We start from the raw sequence: 17,899 nt of genomic DNA on the forward strand, positions 1-17,899 counted from the left end.
TGTTCTGTATGCCCACACAGAACCATTGTAGCTAAATGGCAGGACCAGGTAAGGAATACCTTTATCGGTAGTATGGGGCATAAGGCCGCACACCCAACAATTAGTTGTGTTCACTACTAGCTGGTGTTGGTGCAGAAGCTGAACAAAGGAATTATTAGCGAATTCCATTCTCCTAACGGACTCATGTTCGGGCAGGGGGTGAAAAGAATGCGAAGAGACAGTAGGAGGAGGCATGGGTTGTGCAGTGGGCATGAATGTCACTTGAATAGAGAATGTCACATAGCCAATTAAAAACATCATTAAACTAAACAGTATAAACAGACATAATATTAAAAAACGTTTTCTACTCATTATTATACACATTTCGTTCTTGAAGCTCATTCTTTTAGTAGGTCTCTCCATCCCGAAAAACTCCATCCTCTAATCGTGCTGCTCGCGGCGGATGGGTGTTCCGTGCTAAGGAATGCGCCTGTCGGTCCAGGGAACGCCCTTAGACCAACCAGAACCGTCGACCTAACGTCTTCGGCTTGCACTCCAAGGACTTGGCAGCGCGACCCTACAGCTGAACCCGGATGGTGGTTCGAAAAACAAAATTCAAAAATAGTTTCTCGGAGGGGAGCTGACCTCAGAAAAAGGCAAAGAAGGAACTTAATTTGTTATTTGTCCCGCGACTCTTGGTCGCAAATTATAACGCTTTTTGCCAGGCAATGTCTGTTCTCGGAAAAGTAGCTCAGGTTTAACAGTGTTCAAACGGTTCGATGGAGGCACAGCTTCTTGAAGAAGATTTTCGCTTTCTGGCTCAGTGTTTGTTCCAATCAAACGGGCATCGCTGAAAGGCAGAAATCGAGGCACGGTCTCAGTCTCAGAATCAGGAAGTCCTTTTTGGACCGACCGGTCGTACGGCAGAGGCAAACGGGCCCTCTTACAATGTATGCCGTGAATCCAGTTCTTTTTACCGTGCACTCGTACCGCAGAACGGGTGGATAATAACACCAGATACGGTCCTGTCCAGCGGGGCTGCTCGTTCTTTGTTTGCTGAAAATTCTTCACGAGCACCCACGCGCCAGGTTCAATGGTGTGCCCTGGATCTTCAGAAACCTGTGGCAAAGTATCATGAACCTGTTGATGCAGAACACGCAATTTAGCCGTCAATTCGTACAGGTAGTCAAGCAATACAGGGTGTTCCATCTCACTAAATTTTGTCGGCCGCGGCACTCCCCAAATATTGGCCGGGCGACCGAACACAACCTCATAAGGACTCAGACCCATTCGCGAATGCACAGTCATTCTTGTGGACAGAAGGGCTAACGGCAAAGCATCAGGCCATTGTAGACCAGAGCTCGCTTGAATTTTGGCCAATTTCAATTTTAACGTGCCATTGTAGCACTCAACTAGACCAGCTGACTGGGGATGATTGGCAGCGTGGATCTTCTGCCGGATTCCTAACCCATCACACACACTCTTCATCACTTGACCCACAAATTCGCTCCCATTGTCACTCCAGACCATTCTCGGCAACCCATACCTAGGGAAAAATTCCTTAATAAGGGCTTTAGCTGTGGACAAGGCAGTATTGTCCTTCAAAGGGTAGGCTTCCACCCATCTAGAAAAAGAACAAACAACCACTAAGACATACTTCAGATTGTTGCACCTCTCCATGTGGATGAAATCTAGCTGCAAAGCCTCAAACGGATACGTGGGAGGAGCAAAATGACCAGCTGGAGTTGGAGTTCCCTTACCAGGATTGTACATCAAACAAACCATACAGTTCTTGACCAAATTCTCTGCACACTTAAGAATTCCAGCATTTTGCCATACTGGGGCCAACAACTTACAAATTCCTTTCACGCTGATATGGGCCATTCCATGTGCCATCGTAACCACTGGAAGTACATACGCATCAGGCAACAACCATCACTGAAGCTCTGACAACTCAACCCAACAACCATTCGAGTCCAATTTACCCTTGCTTTCTCTCCATTCATTCAACTCTTTCTCTGTAGCTTCAGCTTGGATGGATTTCACACACTCAATCGTATCTTCACACATACTTCTATCTGGAACCCATCTTGCCGGACCCGCAACGTACATTCGACTCACCACATCTCTCGCAGTCTCTTTCGCGACTTCGTCTGCAAACGCATTACCACGACCAACATCATCCGTTATTTTCTTATGCGCACTGCATTTCACGATCGCAACGGCAGAGTAAGAGATTCAAGAAGTTCATTCACCAATTGACCATGTTGGATCTTGGTCCCATGCGAAGTCAGAAACCCACGTTCTCTCCACAATCGTCCAAAGCTAAGAGCAACACTGAACGCATACTGGCTGTCCGTGTACACAGTCACACTTTTCCCTTTCGACAACAACGCTCTTGTCAATGCAATCAACTCTGCTGCTTGGGCTGAATTATGTGGGATACGAGCAGCTTCAACAATCGTATGCAAAGTCGTAACCGCATATGCCGTAGTCGTATCACCATTCGGAAGCTTGAAGCACGAACCATCAACCCATAAAGTACCATCACATTCCGCAAGAGGAGTGTCCCTAAGGTCTATCCTCCCTTTCGTTTCTTCCTCAGTCCTAAGAAAACAATCATGTTGTTTGGTATCATCTGTCTCAGTTGAGATCGGCAACAACGTGGCTGGATTCAACGTGTTGCATCTCTTTATATGTACATGACTTGCTAACAAGGTCAATTCGTAACCTGACAACCGAGCACTAGTTAAGTGCTTTGTCTTGGTACGGTTCAACAAGGTATCCACTGCATGTGGAACCATCACGATCAGTGTATTGTCCATCACCAAACCAGCAGACTGTCAGATTGAAACAGCCGCTGCCGCTGTAGCTCTCAAGCAACTCGGCAACGCTCTAGCTACCGGATCCAAAGTCGACGAAAAATAAGCACATGGACGTTGCTTATCGCCAAACTGTTGAGTCAAAACTGACAATGCACATCCCTCTCTCTCGTGGACATACAATGTGAAGGGTTTACTGTAATCGGGAGTACCCAACACAGGAGCCGAACACAGCGCATCACGTAATTCTGAAAAACTCAATTCTGACATTCGTCAGTCCAAGGAATAGGATTCGGAGTATCCTTAACAGTAAGAGCTATCAAAGGTTTTGCAAGCAACGAAAAATTAGCAATCCACTGTCTACAGTACGATGTAATACCTAGAAACGCACGCACTTCTCTCTGTGTCGTAGGCACACTCATTTTCGCAATCGCTTGAATTCTTTCTGGGGTCAATCTTCTTCCCTCCTTTGATAAGAGGTGACCTAAGTAGGTAACTTCTTGTCGGCAATATTGCAACTTTGAAAGAGAAACCTTATGATGGAAATCAGACAAGTGACCTAACAACGACAGAGTAGTCTCTCTACAAGTCTCTTCATTGTCAGCAGCAACTAAAAGATCATCAACATACTGAATAAGGGCAGCACCATCAGGTAAAACCAACAAATCAAGTTGCGTCTTCAAGGCTTGACTATAGATCGATGGACTCTCACAATAGCCTTGAGGAGCGCGTTTAAAACGGAAACTTCGGCCTCCTAAAGAGAAACCAAAAATATCTCTACTCTCCACGGCAATTGGGTTGCTGAAGAAAGCATTCTTCAGATCAATCACCGAAAACCACGTGGCTGTGGCCGGAATCAAAGTCAGTAAAGCGGTGATATCAGGCACAACAGGGAATTGTGGAGCAACGATCTTATTCACCTCGCGCAGATCGATCACAAACCTATATACAGGAGGTTGTGAAGAATCGGTTCTTTTCAGAACAGGCAAAACCGGACTATTACACACATTACCTCTCGTTTCCTCAATCACACCTTTCTCAATTAGATCAGAGATGATCGCCAAAAGTGCTCTTTCACCATCACTTGAGATGCGATACTGTGGAATGCGGGCAATCTAGCATTCGCCTTCAATGTCACAACATATGGCGGAATCTCCAAAAGACCCACATCATTAGGACCAGTAGCCCAAAGAGAATCAGGAAAAGAAGACAATTCAGCTGGAAGTTGGTCTTTAGCCAAATACATCGGAGAGATCACTCTCTTTCCCAATGTAAGCTGCACTCCTGAAGGAGAACAATAAAGCGTTGCATGCAATCTCTTCAACAAGTCCAATCCCAACAAGTTCTCACCACAACCTGTCGTCAGGATGAGGGGTGCTTCGAATTCACAAGGTCCGACAGAAAGAGACAAAGGACTAGAAATCGGATTTTTAACCGGGGCGCCAGAAAAACCTACTGAGACATTCGTCGGGCCAGACAAAGGTGCGCCAGGGAGTTTAGAGTGCATGATAGAACTCTTCGCAGCACCAGTGTCCAACAGAAAAGGCTCTGACACACCTGATGCAATCACATCAACATAAGGTCCACTCTGATCTACTGGAACTGAAACGACTCCCTCTCTTTGTCTGTGGCTGTCCTAGCAATCGTTACCTTCCATATTCTCACCTTCAACGTAATAGTCATCCGCATAATATTGAGCCGTCCTACCAGACGCATCATTCTGTTGATCAAAACAATTCATCGAATTCGGCGGAGGCAAGGAACGCGCAATCTGAGACATACCACGTCCTCGACCTCGCGGAGCTCGTTGAACACCTCGACCACTCATACCAGAAGCACCATTCGTGCGCTGTAATAGTCGGGCAACTATTCTTGAAGTGACCCTCTTCTTTGTAATACGCACACTGATTAGGACCTACAGAAAAACGCTGTTGAGAAGACTCGAACCTTTGCGAGTTTCTCTGATATTGTTGGGGTTGCTGATAATCACGCTGGGTATTGCGAGGCGGGTATGCTTGCTGCAAAAGAACCTTAGTCTTCAATTCCTTAGTCTTTTTGTCCGCTTTCTCTATCTCATCCTTATGTCTATTCTCATAGTACTGGGCAGTAGCCAATATCTGTGCTGACGAAGAAACAGCCCAGGCACTTTCAGAATCCTTCAACCTATTGCACAACTCGGGAAGCAAATTATGCACAAACTTGTCAACGAACAGCCTTTGACCACCTTCTGTACTCATGTCTTGACCACTGTGGTCTGCAAATGTCTCTTCAAATCGAGTGAAAAAGTCGGACACAGTTTCGTCTTTCTTCTGCTTGCATGCAGACAACTTGTCCCAATTGACACGCATAGCAGGCATCAAAGTCTTCATATAATCAATAATTCTACCAGGGAGATCAGCAATCACATTCTCGGGTTTAGCACCACCTATTTGTCTTTCATCTGCAGTTCTAAGGTTATTCCATGTATCTCCTAATTCCTGCGCATGATCCGTATGACGAATCTTACTCCATATAGGCTGTGGAACAACATTCCCAAATAACATATCTATATCATCCAAATTCATAATACATGAACCCGCAGTTTGAGATAGCTCCTTATAAAACCCCGCAGGATTTTTACGTGGATCAGGTAGGGTCTGCTTTAGAGCTAGGACTTCGGCACGCTTCCATGGAACATGTACCCAAACGCGCTGGAAATGTGCCAGAACAGGTGGATTAGCATTCGCATCACCAGGTCTCCAAACGGGAGGAACCTCACGCATCGGGTATTGACGTGCCTTTCTCCTAACTGAAGAATCAGGCTCAAATAACGACCTAGAAGGAAACTCACTCCTAAACGACAACAATGTCGCGACTGCTCTTTCAACATCAAGACCCACTATAGTTCCTTTCGCAAACTCGGACCGCACACGGAACAACTCATGCGGAGTCTGCCCTACCTCGCTATCTTCCCACTGTTCACAAAGGAAAAGAACACATCACATTAAATACGTATCTCTGTTTCGGTGCTTCCCATTGATGGAAAACATCCATAACACCCTCAAGATCATAGTGCGAAGGAAAGGTAACCCATTTACGCGCCAAGTGATCTAACACCGTCCGTTCATCAGGACCGGGCAATTGACTACGCAATTGCTTGCGCTCTACAACAGGAGACCTACCCAATGAACCCATTAGAGGAGAAAAAAGACTAGCAACCGCATCAGTCATCCTCCGTCGGGCAGAAGGAGAAGGTGACAAAAGAACAGGAGACAAAGCAGAATGAGAAGGAACCGAAGTTGGAACAGTGACCGAGGGAACAGACAACACAGGTATAGGAGTAGCAGACGAAGGAGGTAGCAAAGACGGCGGCCCTTGAGAAGGCTGCGCCGAGGCAGTGGTAGCCAGTAGAGGGAGAGCTGGCTGTTGAGGAACCACTGGAGGTAAAACAACCGGGGGTTGCGCACCTACAAGTGGCGGAGGTGCGGTAGCACTCTGAGCATAAGGGGGTGGCGAACTTAATAGATGCGACATTAAAGGATCTTTCGCAAGATCATTCTTTTCTTCTTGCTGTTGAGGCGGCAAAGCTGGATAACATTTGTCTACCGCTAATTTACGTTGCCTAAACATCTGTTCGCTTTCTTGCTCTTCCTCATTATCCTTAAACTGTATAGCAGCCTGCACCATCGACATACCTCGTGCACGCTTATTTCGTTTTGCTAACTTAATTTCCTTTTGTTTGGCTTCCTTTCGCCAAAGGCGGAAAGAGTCAAACATTGCCGGCCGGGCTTTCTTTTTGAAGAGTCTGACTTCCAAATCATCTAAATTTTCCGTGTCGTAACTACCATATTAGGGCCACTTTAGGACACCATCCTTCCTAGTATACCTAATCCATACATCATTATACGTGATGGGGCCCACGCCGTGTTTTAAATAGAGCTCATAGGTCGGAGTTCCAATCGGAGGTACCGGACACGAGTCCTCCAATCGGGAATCCTTATTACAACCATAACAAAATATCTTTCGAAGTCTGCTAAGACCAGGCATCTTCGCTCACTAGTCTAGCTTCAAACTTCAAGGGAATATCAAAAACGATAGCCTCGTGAATACACGAGTCCCTCGGCTTTGGGGCCTGCAGGTACCAAATCAAAGCGATCCCGAAGGATACCAAAACAAACTAAGGACTGGGAGACGCTCCACTCATACTTAACTGAAATATCGATGACGTCGCCAGAAGACCCGTCTATCGTCTCGCTTTACAAGTCATCAAAGGGCTCCAAGACAGGGCGACAGTCAGGGCAGCAGTCCTTCGTAGCCGTCGGAATGCGGGGAACTTCGCAGCAAAGAATTTCGGACCACAACGACATACAGGGGTCGATGAAGTGGTAGGCCTCCCTCCAGAATTTTCACATGAAGCGCCTCACGATCTGCAGGCTTGGACCAGTACCGCTGAAGTCGCCCCAGAGTTGGGCGCCAACTGAAGAACCGGGATCTAATCCCAGCGGCGCAGGGGACACGCCCGAAGTGTTCGGGTTCACCTGTCTTAGAGTACAGAGACACGGGATTCTTCTGTTGACATCAAAGATCAATTTTATTAGCTGCAGCCAGTAACAGAGGTCCTAGAAGTACAACACGGTGTATGTTCTCAGGAGACTGCTCAACATAATAGAGCGGAGCATCGTCTATTATGCCAAAAACCACGTTCCTGGCTAGCACCAATTACTCACAAATTTGACCAATAAGAGGATGATCTTTACAGAGGCATCACATAACGACAAACCCACTTTCAGTTATCCAACCCATCGCCAATGACTAAGCAAAAATCCAGCATTCTTGTTCGAACAGGCCGGACGGGCCCATCATAAAAGACCTCAACCCAAATCAATAATTAGGCCATAAGGCCATAAAAGGAAGGAGCAGAAACAGATGAAGGGAAAGATAGAGGGGTGTGTGCGTGTGCCATAGAATCAATAATGTCCTGCTCTTTGATCTCTATCTGACCAGCTGCTTAACAAGGTACTGGCTCAACAAGTTTAGCCTCGGGCAACAGGGCCAGTTGACTCAGGTCAAACAGAAGTCAACTCGAACTAAGGTGTATGCGTCCCTAGAGGCTCGCTTGGCCACAGTCATCCTGTAGTCATTAGCCTATGTGAGGGCAACCACAAAATGGCGGTTATGCACAAAATGGAACCCACGGGTGCAGACTAGATCGTTAAATACACAGTGAATCCATCGGTGTAGCATGACGAAAATGCTTACGCATACCGCACTTGTCAGTCGCGGTTCGCTGATACCAAAATCATCACGATACGACAACCTTCATTGAATGGGTTCAGAATTCACGGAACCACAGGGTAAGGATCAAAGCTACTGTTTTGGACCAGGCAGAGAATCTGTGGCACTGGAGATGGAACCATGGCTGTAAATGCCATGTGGAATGAAGGTGGAGCTGAAGTCTATTCTTTATTTATGTTTTCTAACTCAAAAGAGGTCCACATAAAACCAAATATAGCGACAGGCATCGATCACATTAACATGTACTTAAAAAACGTTAACAAAATGTAAAATCTTTTGCACATATACCCTAATATTTTTGGTGATCGAGAAATTCTCGGGCTGCCACAACTGACTTAATATTATACTTTAAAAACATTAGCCATAAAATACGGCAGCACAGAAGAATCAATGTGGGGCAAACAAATAGAAAATAATTAAAATCCTGTATATGCGTATCTCACAAATTTCACACTTTTCCTTCATCTCCGGAGTTAGGCCAATTTACTCTTAGCACATTTAGCGGGAGCAAGTTCATTTGTAGTAATGTCTAAAAACTGCAAAGACCATGCTCCAGATTCCAAGACTGTTACCACTAGGAGTGGCAGGAAAAGATCTTCACCTCACACTTTTTCTTAGACATACAGTATGTTATGTCCAATCATTGACTTATAAGACTGTAGGCATTCTTTAGGAACCTTTAAGTTGGGTGTGCAGGAAGGATGCCAGTGTAGCTCTAATTAACTTAGTGTTGGACAAGTATATTTTCCTAGTTCTGAGCCAAAACTTTCAAATGCCCCTCAAAGAGTACTCTTTACTCTTCATAAGTTGAGCCCCACCGAATCCCACTAGCTAGCCCTTGCACATAGCAACTTGTTTGCCGAATTCCAACCTTACGGCAGGCACCAGAACTGAAGAGTTAAAGTTACAAAGTTTCCGTAAAATTTTCCCTTCCATTTTCTCTAAGAAATCCCATTTCGACATGTTAATTGATTCAGTGGCATATAATAATGTCAGAGTAACTACCGCCTTAAAAAGTGATAGCAAATGAAATAGGAATATGCATTTACTAATTCCAGCTTCTCGGATCCTAAAACCCAAACATAATCACTGACCTCACTTTTTGAGACGTTAATCTTCAAAAGTGAAGGGTGGCATACTGGTGTAAAGAAGCCAACCTATTATTCAAGCCCTTGGGGTTAGATCCAGGATTGCGATATCGTCCTCGTACATCAAGCAGAAGAAGGGACAACCACCTATCTTAGGGGCATCCCCCTTGCAAGATGCTAGACTGTCAAAGAGTCCTGAAACATAAACAAAAAATGTAGTGGAACCAACAGGCAGGCCTGTTTCAAACCTTTTTTTGTTGGAGCTATGAAAGACAATCCCCACCCAGCAACACCTGACATCAAGTGGAAGAACGGAGAGCTATTAATAAAAGGAGTAACTCGGGCATGCCTAGTTTCATTCATTTTTTCCACAATGTTACATGGTCCACACTATCAAACGCTCTGGAAAAGTCTATGGATGTCACACCTACATTAAGCCCTTGAATGGAAAAGTACTTTTTCACTATAAGCTTCAACATGAAAATAATATATCTAGTGTACAATGTTTCTTCCTAAAACCCGCTGGAGTCACCAATTTGTCTGTGTGCTCAGCCACTCCCCCACACATTGCTGCCCACAGTCCACCAACATGGGAGCAAAATCATGCAGATCGAGTCAAACGTGGAGGAGTTGTCATATCATGAGCTGTTAAGACAACCGCCTCTGATGTCGGGTCTTGTTCTTTGTGGCCACATGACAACCAGTGTTACCAAAAAGAATCAGTGTGTTGTTGAAAACTTTCTCTTGCATGTGGTTTTCTCTGACATACTATGCATGTTTTTTGCTTAATCGTGGTATGCTTCTGAATTCTGATTTTGCACTGTAAACAGACACGCGTCTCTGTGCCTTAGGGTATTTGTGCTCTGTAGCATTTTCTTTTCATTTCATTCATACCACTTGCAAAATGCTTTACCCTTGTAACATCTGCATCAAAACATGTTAAAACAAAACTTTCATCCAAAACCCACTACTGGTGCCTCCTACGTTGGAACTGATTGCTATCAGACCTTTGTCATAGAACTTTTACGATGAAGCTACATGTCCTCAAAATGCCATGTACATGGGTAGGTGTAATGAAAAGCACTAATATATTTTCAGGCCTCCTTCTGTGGCCTAGATGTTTCTTTGAATATTATTTCAGAACTTTAGATGTAATCTGCAGAGTGAAGGTAGAGCAAATTAAGTTCTACTACTTTTCCAGTTCATTTGTGCTTACTTAATGGTTCTACTGATTGAAGCAATAGTGACTAAGATAATCTAATGGATCACTGCAGTGTTTGAAAGATGTGGAAATAGAGAACTCCTCCTGTCTTCTTAGTTGTCATATGTTGGGCGCTTTTTGACTTCTGCCCTGTAATATTTGTGTGCATGATCTGTTTTTTAGGCTTCTCCTTTGCTAGCAGCATCCCCGACTGCTGCACCAGCTGCTCCACCCGTCTCTGCTCCTCCTCCCACTACACCAAGGGGCCGAGTGTTTGTCAGTCCTCTTGCAAAGAAACTTGCAATGGAAAAAGGCATTGATCTGACTCAAATAAAGGGTGAGTCTTCTTGACTTCTAGTGCTGGAAAGAGGTAAATACTTGCATGTTCTGTGCTCCTAGAGAGAGATTAGTGTTAAATGTTGATGACCACCATTTGGCCAATCTGTATTCTGAAAATCATCTAGTAAGCTGTGTCATGTGTGGTGTAGTTTCTGTCACTTCTACTTCCTCTGTGGCCAGGAGTCCCTTGGCTTCAGAAGAGTCTCAGAACCAATGAGGCAAATCTACATTGGACAGCAGTTTGAAATCCTAAACTGACCACTATAAAATGTTAGGTTGCTCTCCTTTTTAGGTCGCTGTCTACCAGACAGTGGAGCTGTTTGACTTGCTAACAACATCTTGGGGACATGGAATGTATTCGTCCCATTGCTTACCATTAGCTTTGGGGTTTGTAACTCAGAATTGCTTGCTTTCTATTTGTTGTACTATGTCCAGCTTGAGTTTGTCTCTTCCCTTGCCCAAACCCTATTTACTGTATTCTTCCACCTGTATTAAATTACCGTAAACGGGCCTTTAAATCTTGTTTTTATCTAGTCACATTTGCTGTACATTCAAAGACCGGGGTCAAATGTCAGGCTCTGTCTTCCTAGAAGTTTGGTGTTTACTTTTCTTTCTCGGACTTCAAAGTGACAGGATTTATGTGACAGTCGTGCTGGCTCCTCGGGATGTGCGCTGTGTGAAGTTTTTTTTTCTTTCACACTAATGAAGCATACTGTTTGGTAAATTCTGAAGTGTGGCAGAAACAAATATTTTAATACGATCAAAACAAATAATTACACTAGGTGATGACATTTCCACACATCGTTTGTGCACTTGTTAGATTTGAGGGTCTCTAGTTGGCACAGGTAGGTACTTGTGACAAATAGGGACCCTTGCCTCTAGTCAGGGTAAAGGGGTACACTTCTAAAATAACCCCTGCTCACCCCCTTGGTAGCTTGGCACGAGCAGACAGGCTCATCTCAGAGGCAAAGCATTTGTGACCACATACAGTAATCAAGTGACAGCACTACAGATGGACACCACACAGGTTTTGTATAAAAAATAAGTATTCTTTATATAGATTTAACACAAGACCATAAATGACAAAAATCCACAATACTGTTACTTTAAAAATGGTAGAATTTAGCTTAGTTCTCTTTAGATCTTAAATACGACACTTAGGGTCAATGTACCTTAAGATGCGACACGCAGGGCAAAGAAAGTGTTGCAACGATGGTGATGCGATGAAAGTTTGGTGCAAAGAAATAAAGATGTCAAGTTCTTCCTGATGCGGCACGCTTCTCTGATGTTGCGAGAAGTCTCGACTCGATGCATCAGCTACAGCGGCGACACCCTTGTTCCGTGATGCGACGACAGCGGCTGTGACGGCGACACTCTTCTCCAACGTTGCGAGATGCTTCCGCTCGATGCGACAACTGCAGCGGTGACACTCTTGTTCCGTGATGCAACGGCAGCAGCTCCGACGGCGGCACGCTTCTCCATGGATGCGAGGCGCTTTTCTTGATGCGGTGCAATGCGACAGCTACAGCGGCGACATCCACGATGCGACGGCTGCGACGGCGACACGTTTCTTCCTCAATGCGAGACACTTCTCTTGATGTGGTGCAATGCGGTGCAATGCGACAGCTACAGCGGCGACATCCACGATGCGACGGCTGCGACGGCTGCGACACGCTTCTCCCTCCTTGAGTCGTGCTTCCAGCTCCTTGCGACACGCAGTCCCTCAGAAGGCCCAAAACAGCAGCAGGCACTCTTGGGGAGCTGGTGGTTGAAGTGTGTTGTCCCTGAGACTTCAGCAGGTGGCAAGCTCCTTTCCAAGCCCTTGGAGATCCTTCACAAGTTGAATAAAAATGCACACAAAGTCCTTTCTCCTTCCTTTGGCAGTAAGGCAACCACTGCAGGCCAATCCCCCAAGCAGCACTTCAGCTTAGGGATAGTCTCTCCTCAGTTTCTTCTGGTTCCACTCCTCAGCAAAGGTTTCTTCTTGTTTCCCAAAGTGATCTAAAATTCCGGGGTCTGGGTCCCCTTTTTATACACAGTTTCTCTTTGTTCTCTGAAGGCAGAGAGGCCTTTGCCTAGTCCAAACCAGTTCTGTTCAGTCCTGGAGCACTTTGTTTACATAACTCCTTCTTTCCTTTCGGAGTGCAGGGCAGAGCCATCACACGCACCACGGGAGGTGGAGCCAGCATTGTGGAGGGAAGGCACAGCCCTATTCAGGTCCGAGGTGCAACTCCTCCCTCCCCTCTAGATGCAGATCTCTCTATTCACCACTGGGCTGACTCACCCTGTCTCCTGGAATCCCCCAGCCCTGTCACTCAAACTCCAGACAAGGAATACACAGCCTAGCAGAGGCAGGTTTGAATGGTTAGACAAGAAAATACCTACTTTCTAAAAGTGGTATTTTCAAATACAGAATGTTAAAACCAACTTCACTAAAAGATGTATTTCATCATTCTGAGTTCAGGCATACTAAATTCGAACTTCTACCAAGTTCCCTGAGTCAGTTAGGATTATAAGATGTAATAATCAAACTGCCCATTCTGGCCTAAGGAGAACAGGTAGCTTTGCAATAGTGAAAAATAAAAATGGCTGTAATTCACTATTCGAACATGCCACACACACACCAGGGCATGTCCTACCTTATCCTTACAATGCACCCTGCCCTTGGGCCTACCATAGGGGTGTCTGATATGAAGAAAAGGGAAGGTTTAGGGACTGGCAAGTGGGTGTATTTGCCCAGTCAGCATGGTAGTACCAGACTGCACGCAGGCTCTGCAATGGCAGCCCTTAGACACACTTTTACAGGCTGCTTCTGTGGGTGGCACAACCAGTGCTGCAAGCCCACCAGCAGTCTTTGGATTACCAGCCCCGGGCACTCCTGGTGCACTGTACTAGGGTCTGACAGGTAAACCAACCAATCATGGAATCACTAATTCATATCTCAATTTACAATAGGGAGCACTTGCACTGTGGCACTGGACAGCAGTGGCACAGTGCCCAAAGCATCTAACACCAGCAAAAAGACCTGAGGCAATAGTAACAAGCATTGGCATAGCCAATAGGTCTCGCCTTTGGGACCTTATAAGTGTTTAGCTATGCAACAGTTGCATAACTAAATACTTATAAGGTCTCAAAAGCGAGACCTATTGGCTATGCAAAGCGGCCGCGAAAGTGAAAGTAATCGCGGTAAAGTGCGGCGCGCGCGCCCGCGCACATGCACTGTAGCTCTAGGCTGGCCTGGTAGCACTTTTTGGAGCCCTCTCAATAAGTCTCGCCAGACCAGCGCATGCGCTGGGTCAGGCGAGACCTAAAAATGGAATGGAGACCCACACCAAGGTGCCAGGTCTAACATGTGTCCCCTCCAGCTGAAATGTGGGGAGAACTACTCTACCTCCTGGGAGTTCTCTTCACTAAGGTGGAAAAATCTGGACAGACCATCAGCGTTGGCGTGTTCCGTACCAGGGCGGTGTTCCACCATGAAATCCATCCCCTGTAGGGAAATGGACCACCTCAACAGCTTTGGATTCTCACCCCTCATCTGCATCAACCATCTGAGGAGCCTGTGGTCTGTCTGAACCCGGAAGTGAGTCCCAAACAGGTATGGTCTCAGATTCTTCAGTGCCCAGACCACAGCAAATGCCTCACACTCAATAGCACTCCACCTCTGTTCCCGTGGAAGTAACCTCCTACTGATGTAGGCTACGGGTTGATCTAGGCCCTCCTCATTCATCTGTGCCAGAGCAGCCCCCATACCATGCTCTGAAGCATCTGTTTGTACTATGAACTCTCTGGAGAAGTTGGGTGCCAAGAGCACGGACGCCATGCACATAGCAGTTTTTAGGGCCTCAAAAGCTTTGACAGGTGTCCATCCAAATCACTCTCTTAGCCTGCTTCCTGGAAGTCAGCGCGGTCAAGGGTGCAACAATGTTGCCATACCCCTTGACAAACCTCCTGTAGTAACCCGCGAGTCCTAAAAAGGCTCTTACCTCTGTCTGGGTTTTGGGCGGCTCCCAAGCCAGGATGGATTCAATCTTGGGCTGTAGGGGCACCACCTGGCCGCTCCCAACCTGGTGTCCCTAGTACACCACAGAACCCTGCCCGATCTGGCACTTACTCGCCTTGATCGTGAGGCCTGCCCTCCGCAGCGCCATCAACACTTCCCAGAGGTGGCACAGATGTTCTTCCCAACTGGCGCTGAACACTGCGATGTCATCCAGGTAGGCGACACTGAACTTGTCCAGTCCAGCCAACACCTGGTTGACCAACCTCTGAAAGGTGGCAGATGTTAGGTCAAATGTGCTGAGGTACCGTGCAACCCCTAGCCGATCTATGAGCTCATCAGCTCTGGGGATGGGGTGCGCGTCAGTCCTGGTGACGGAATTGAGCCCTCGGTAGTTCACACAGAACCGGAGTTCTGGTGTGGCACCCGCTGCAGCAGCCTTTGGGACCAAGACCACTGGGCTGGCCCAAGGACTGTTCGAGGACTCCATCACCCCTAACACAAACATCTTGGAGACCTCCTCCTTGATGCAAGCTCTCACCCTGTCAGTCACCCTGTAGGTTTTGTGCCTCACAGGTGTACTATCCCCAGTGTCCACATCATGGACGCACCAATCGGTGACACCGGGAACCAGGGAGAATAGATCAGAAAACTGTCCCTGCTACTGGCGGCAGTCATTCTGTTGCTCATGGTCCGGGTGGAAGAGAGGTTGACACCATCCACTGACCCATCTTGCTCTGTCGCCGACAGGAGGTCTGGAAGAGGCTCGGTCTCCTCCTCCATTCCACCATCTGTCGCTAAGAACATGCCCACTTGGGACCTCTTCAAGTGGGGCTTAAGGCAGTTGACATGCAGGACCCTCAAGGGGTTCCTGGGAGACCGCAAGTCCACCAAGTAGGTAACCGGACTTTTGCGCTCCACAACCTCAAATGGTCCGGTCCACTTATCCTGGAGCGCGCAGGGCTCCACTGGGGCCATGACCCACACTTTCTGACCAAGCTGAAGCTCTACCAGAGTGGCATTCTGGTCGTACCACCGCTTCTTCATCTGCTGGCTGGCTTCCAGATTCGCCTCAGCGAGTTGCCTGAAACGCCTGGTTTGGTTCCTAAAGGCCAGCATGTAGCTATATACATCCTGGGGAGGTTTCCAGGGAGATTGCTCCCAGCCTTCTTTGACCAAACTCAGAGGTCCTCTCACTGGGTGTCCATAGAGAAGCTCAAAGGGGCTGAACCCTAGAGATTTCTGTGGCACCTCACGGTAAGCAAAGAGTAGACCTGGTAAGAGGACATCCCACTTACGCCTCATGGGTTCCTCAAGACCCATAATCATGCCCTTCAGGGTTCGTTTGAACCTTTCAACCAACCCATTTCCTTGGGAGTGGTAAGGAGTGGTCAACTTGTAGGTTACCCCACACTCCTGCCACAGGGACTTCATATACTTGGAAATGAAGTTAGTACCTCGGTCAGACACTACCAGCTGCCTCGTTGAAGGGCGAGTCGGAGGTTGTATCGTCCCTGGCACCGCCACAGGGGTTGCCGGGCGACCTTCGCCTCCTTCTTGGCCGCGGCAGGTGGAGGTCTTCGGGCCCCTCCCTGGGACTGTCCCGATCCCCCATGCAGGTGGTTGCCTCGGCAGGGGTCGGGCCGGCGTCGTCCCGGCATTGCTCCGGGGCCAGTGCGGCTCCAGCTCTACTCTGGTCCCCGCTCCGGTCTCCGGTGCGGGGTGACTTGGAGGTCCCTTGCTCGGTGACGCCGGATGGCGCCCGCGTTCTGCCTCAAGCGGCAGACTCTACGGCTCCACGCAGGGGTCGTACCGCAGATTCATCTTTGGACGCTCCTTCTCCAGAGGTAGGCTGCATATTGGTTTGTCCTCCCCGGAGACTGGTTGCCGTGTGGTGTCCTTTTCACCGGCTTCGAAGGGGGGCTCCCTGCCCTTCCTGAGGCAGAGGTGTTCGTCGCAAGAGCGTCAGGTCCCTCATTCTTCGGCTCCTTCTGACTTCCAGGTCTGGCCCTTGCCCACCCCGCTTGGCCTTGGGGACGGCTGCCTTAGTTTGCAGCCGTCGCCCACGGAGGAGCTGCTTTCTCCACTGCGGGGCCCTACGGATGTGGGTGTGGCCTTCGCTCACACGGTGTCCACGGCTGTGGGCAACCTATGCATGGGTGACCCGGTGGCTCACTTTCCGGCGGACCATCTGTTGGAGGTCCTCCACCAGGGCTCTGGTGGGAGGGAAATCTTGCTTCCCTTTGAAGGTTCGCTCCTTTCTACCTTGACGGGGGCATGGAGGCGTCCTGCCTCCGGGGACCCGGTGCCTCCGCATGTTCTGCACCGGCACCTTCCGACGCCGCGTGACCCGGCGTGTCTGTTCCTTCACCCCTCAGCCGCCAACCCTCTTTTGCGGACTGCTTTTCCCTCCCTGCCGCCCCTGTTGGCTCCGCCGTCCCGAGAGGCCCGTTGGCAGGACACTTAGGGACGCAACATTTTCGCCTCGACCAGCGCGGCCCTGCGGGCCCTTATCACTTTGTGTGTGCTGGCTAGGGCCTCCTCCTGTGTGTGGGACGCGGCCGAGTCTCTGGGGTCTGCAGCGTCCCAGGTGTCTGCTCAGGTGGATTTGCGGCATCATGCATTGAATGGCCGGGAGCTTGCGGCGTTTATTCTCCGCTCCTCTCTGGACGTCTCTGAGGCGCTGGGACGGGCCACGGCTTCCTCAGTCGCTCTCCGTCACCATGCTTGGCTTCGGGACGTCTTCCCCGAAAATATTCGGGAGAGGCTCATTGATCTCCCATTTGATGGCAGTCTGTTGTTCCATGCCCCGGCCGACTCTACCATCCAGAGGCTCTTGGCAGGGCTCCGTCCTCCTCCTCCGTCCCCTCCTCAGTGACTTCTGAGTTGGGCAGCTTCTGGGCCTTCTTAGGCTGGCTGTTATGGTTGTGGAGTATGTTTTTCTGGCCGTTTACGTCCTTCCTTGGGACTTTGGCATTGTTGGCTGCTGGACGGCCCTTTTGTTGTTGTGTTTGAGTTCTGCAGGAGTTGTTGCGCAGACTTGGCCCTGAGATTGGGCCTTCTTCTTTGCTTGGGCTGCTGTCAAGCCAGCAGCGGGGGTCCTTTTTTTTTCTCGTGGTTCTTTTGTTTCTTCCTCTGCTGCGGAAGTTCTTCCAAAGAGGGTTCCCATATCTTGGGACTTCACGTGCCCTATGTG

At 48.2% G+C, this 17,899-nt stretch overlaps 1 protein-coding gene across 1 annotated transcript in view; it reads left to right on the forward strand.

Annotated features, from left to right (window-relative positions):
• DLAT (dihydrolipoamide S-acetyltransferase) overlaps nt 1–17,899 on the forward strand; it is a 144,615-nt gene that overhangs the window by 73,429 nt on the left and 53,287 nt on the right. The window contains exon 7 of the mRNA XM_085645794.1: nt 10,548–10,701. Coding sequence (XP_085501920.1) covers nt 10,548–10,701 — 154 coding nt within the window. The remainder of the gene's footprint in view (nt 1–10,547; nt 10,702–17,899) is intronic.

This window comes from Triturus cristatus, chromosome 3_1 (genome assembly GCF_964204655.1).
Source record: "Triturus cristatus chromosome 3_1, aTriCri1.1, whole genome shotgun sequence".
NCBI lineage: Eukaryota > Metazoa > Chordata > Amphibia > Caudata > Salamandridae > Triturus > Triturus cristatus.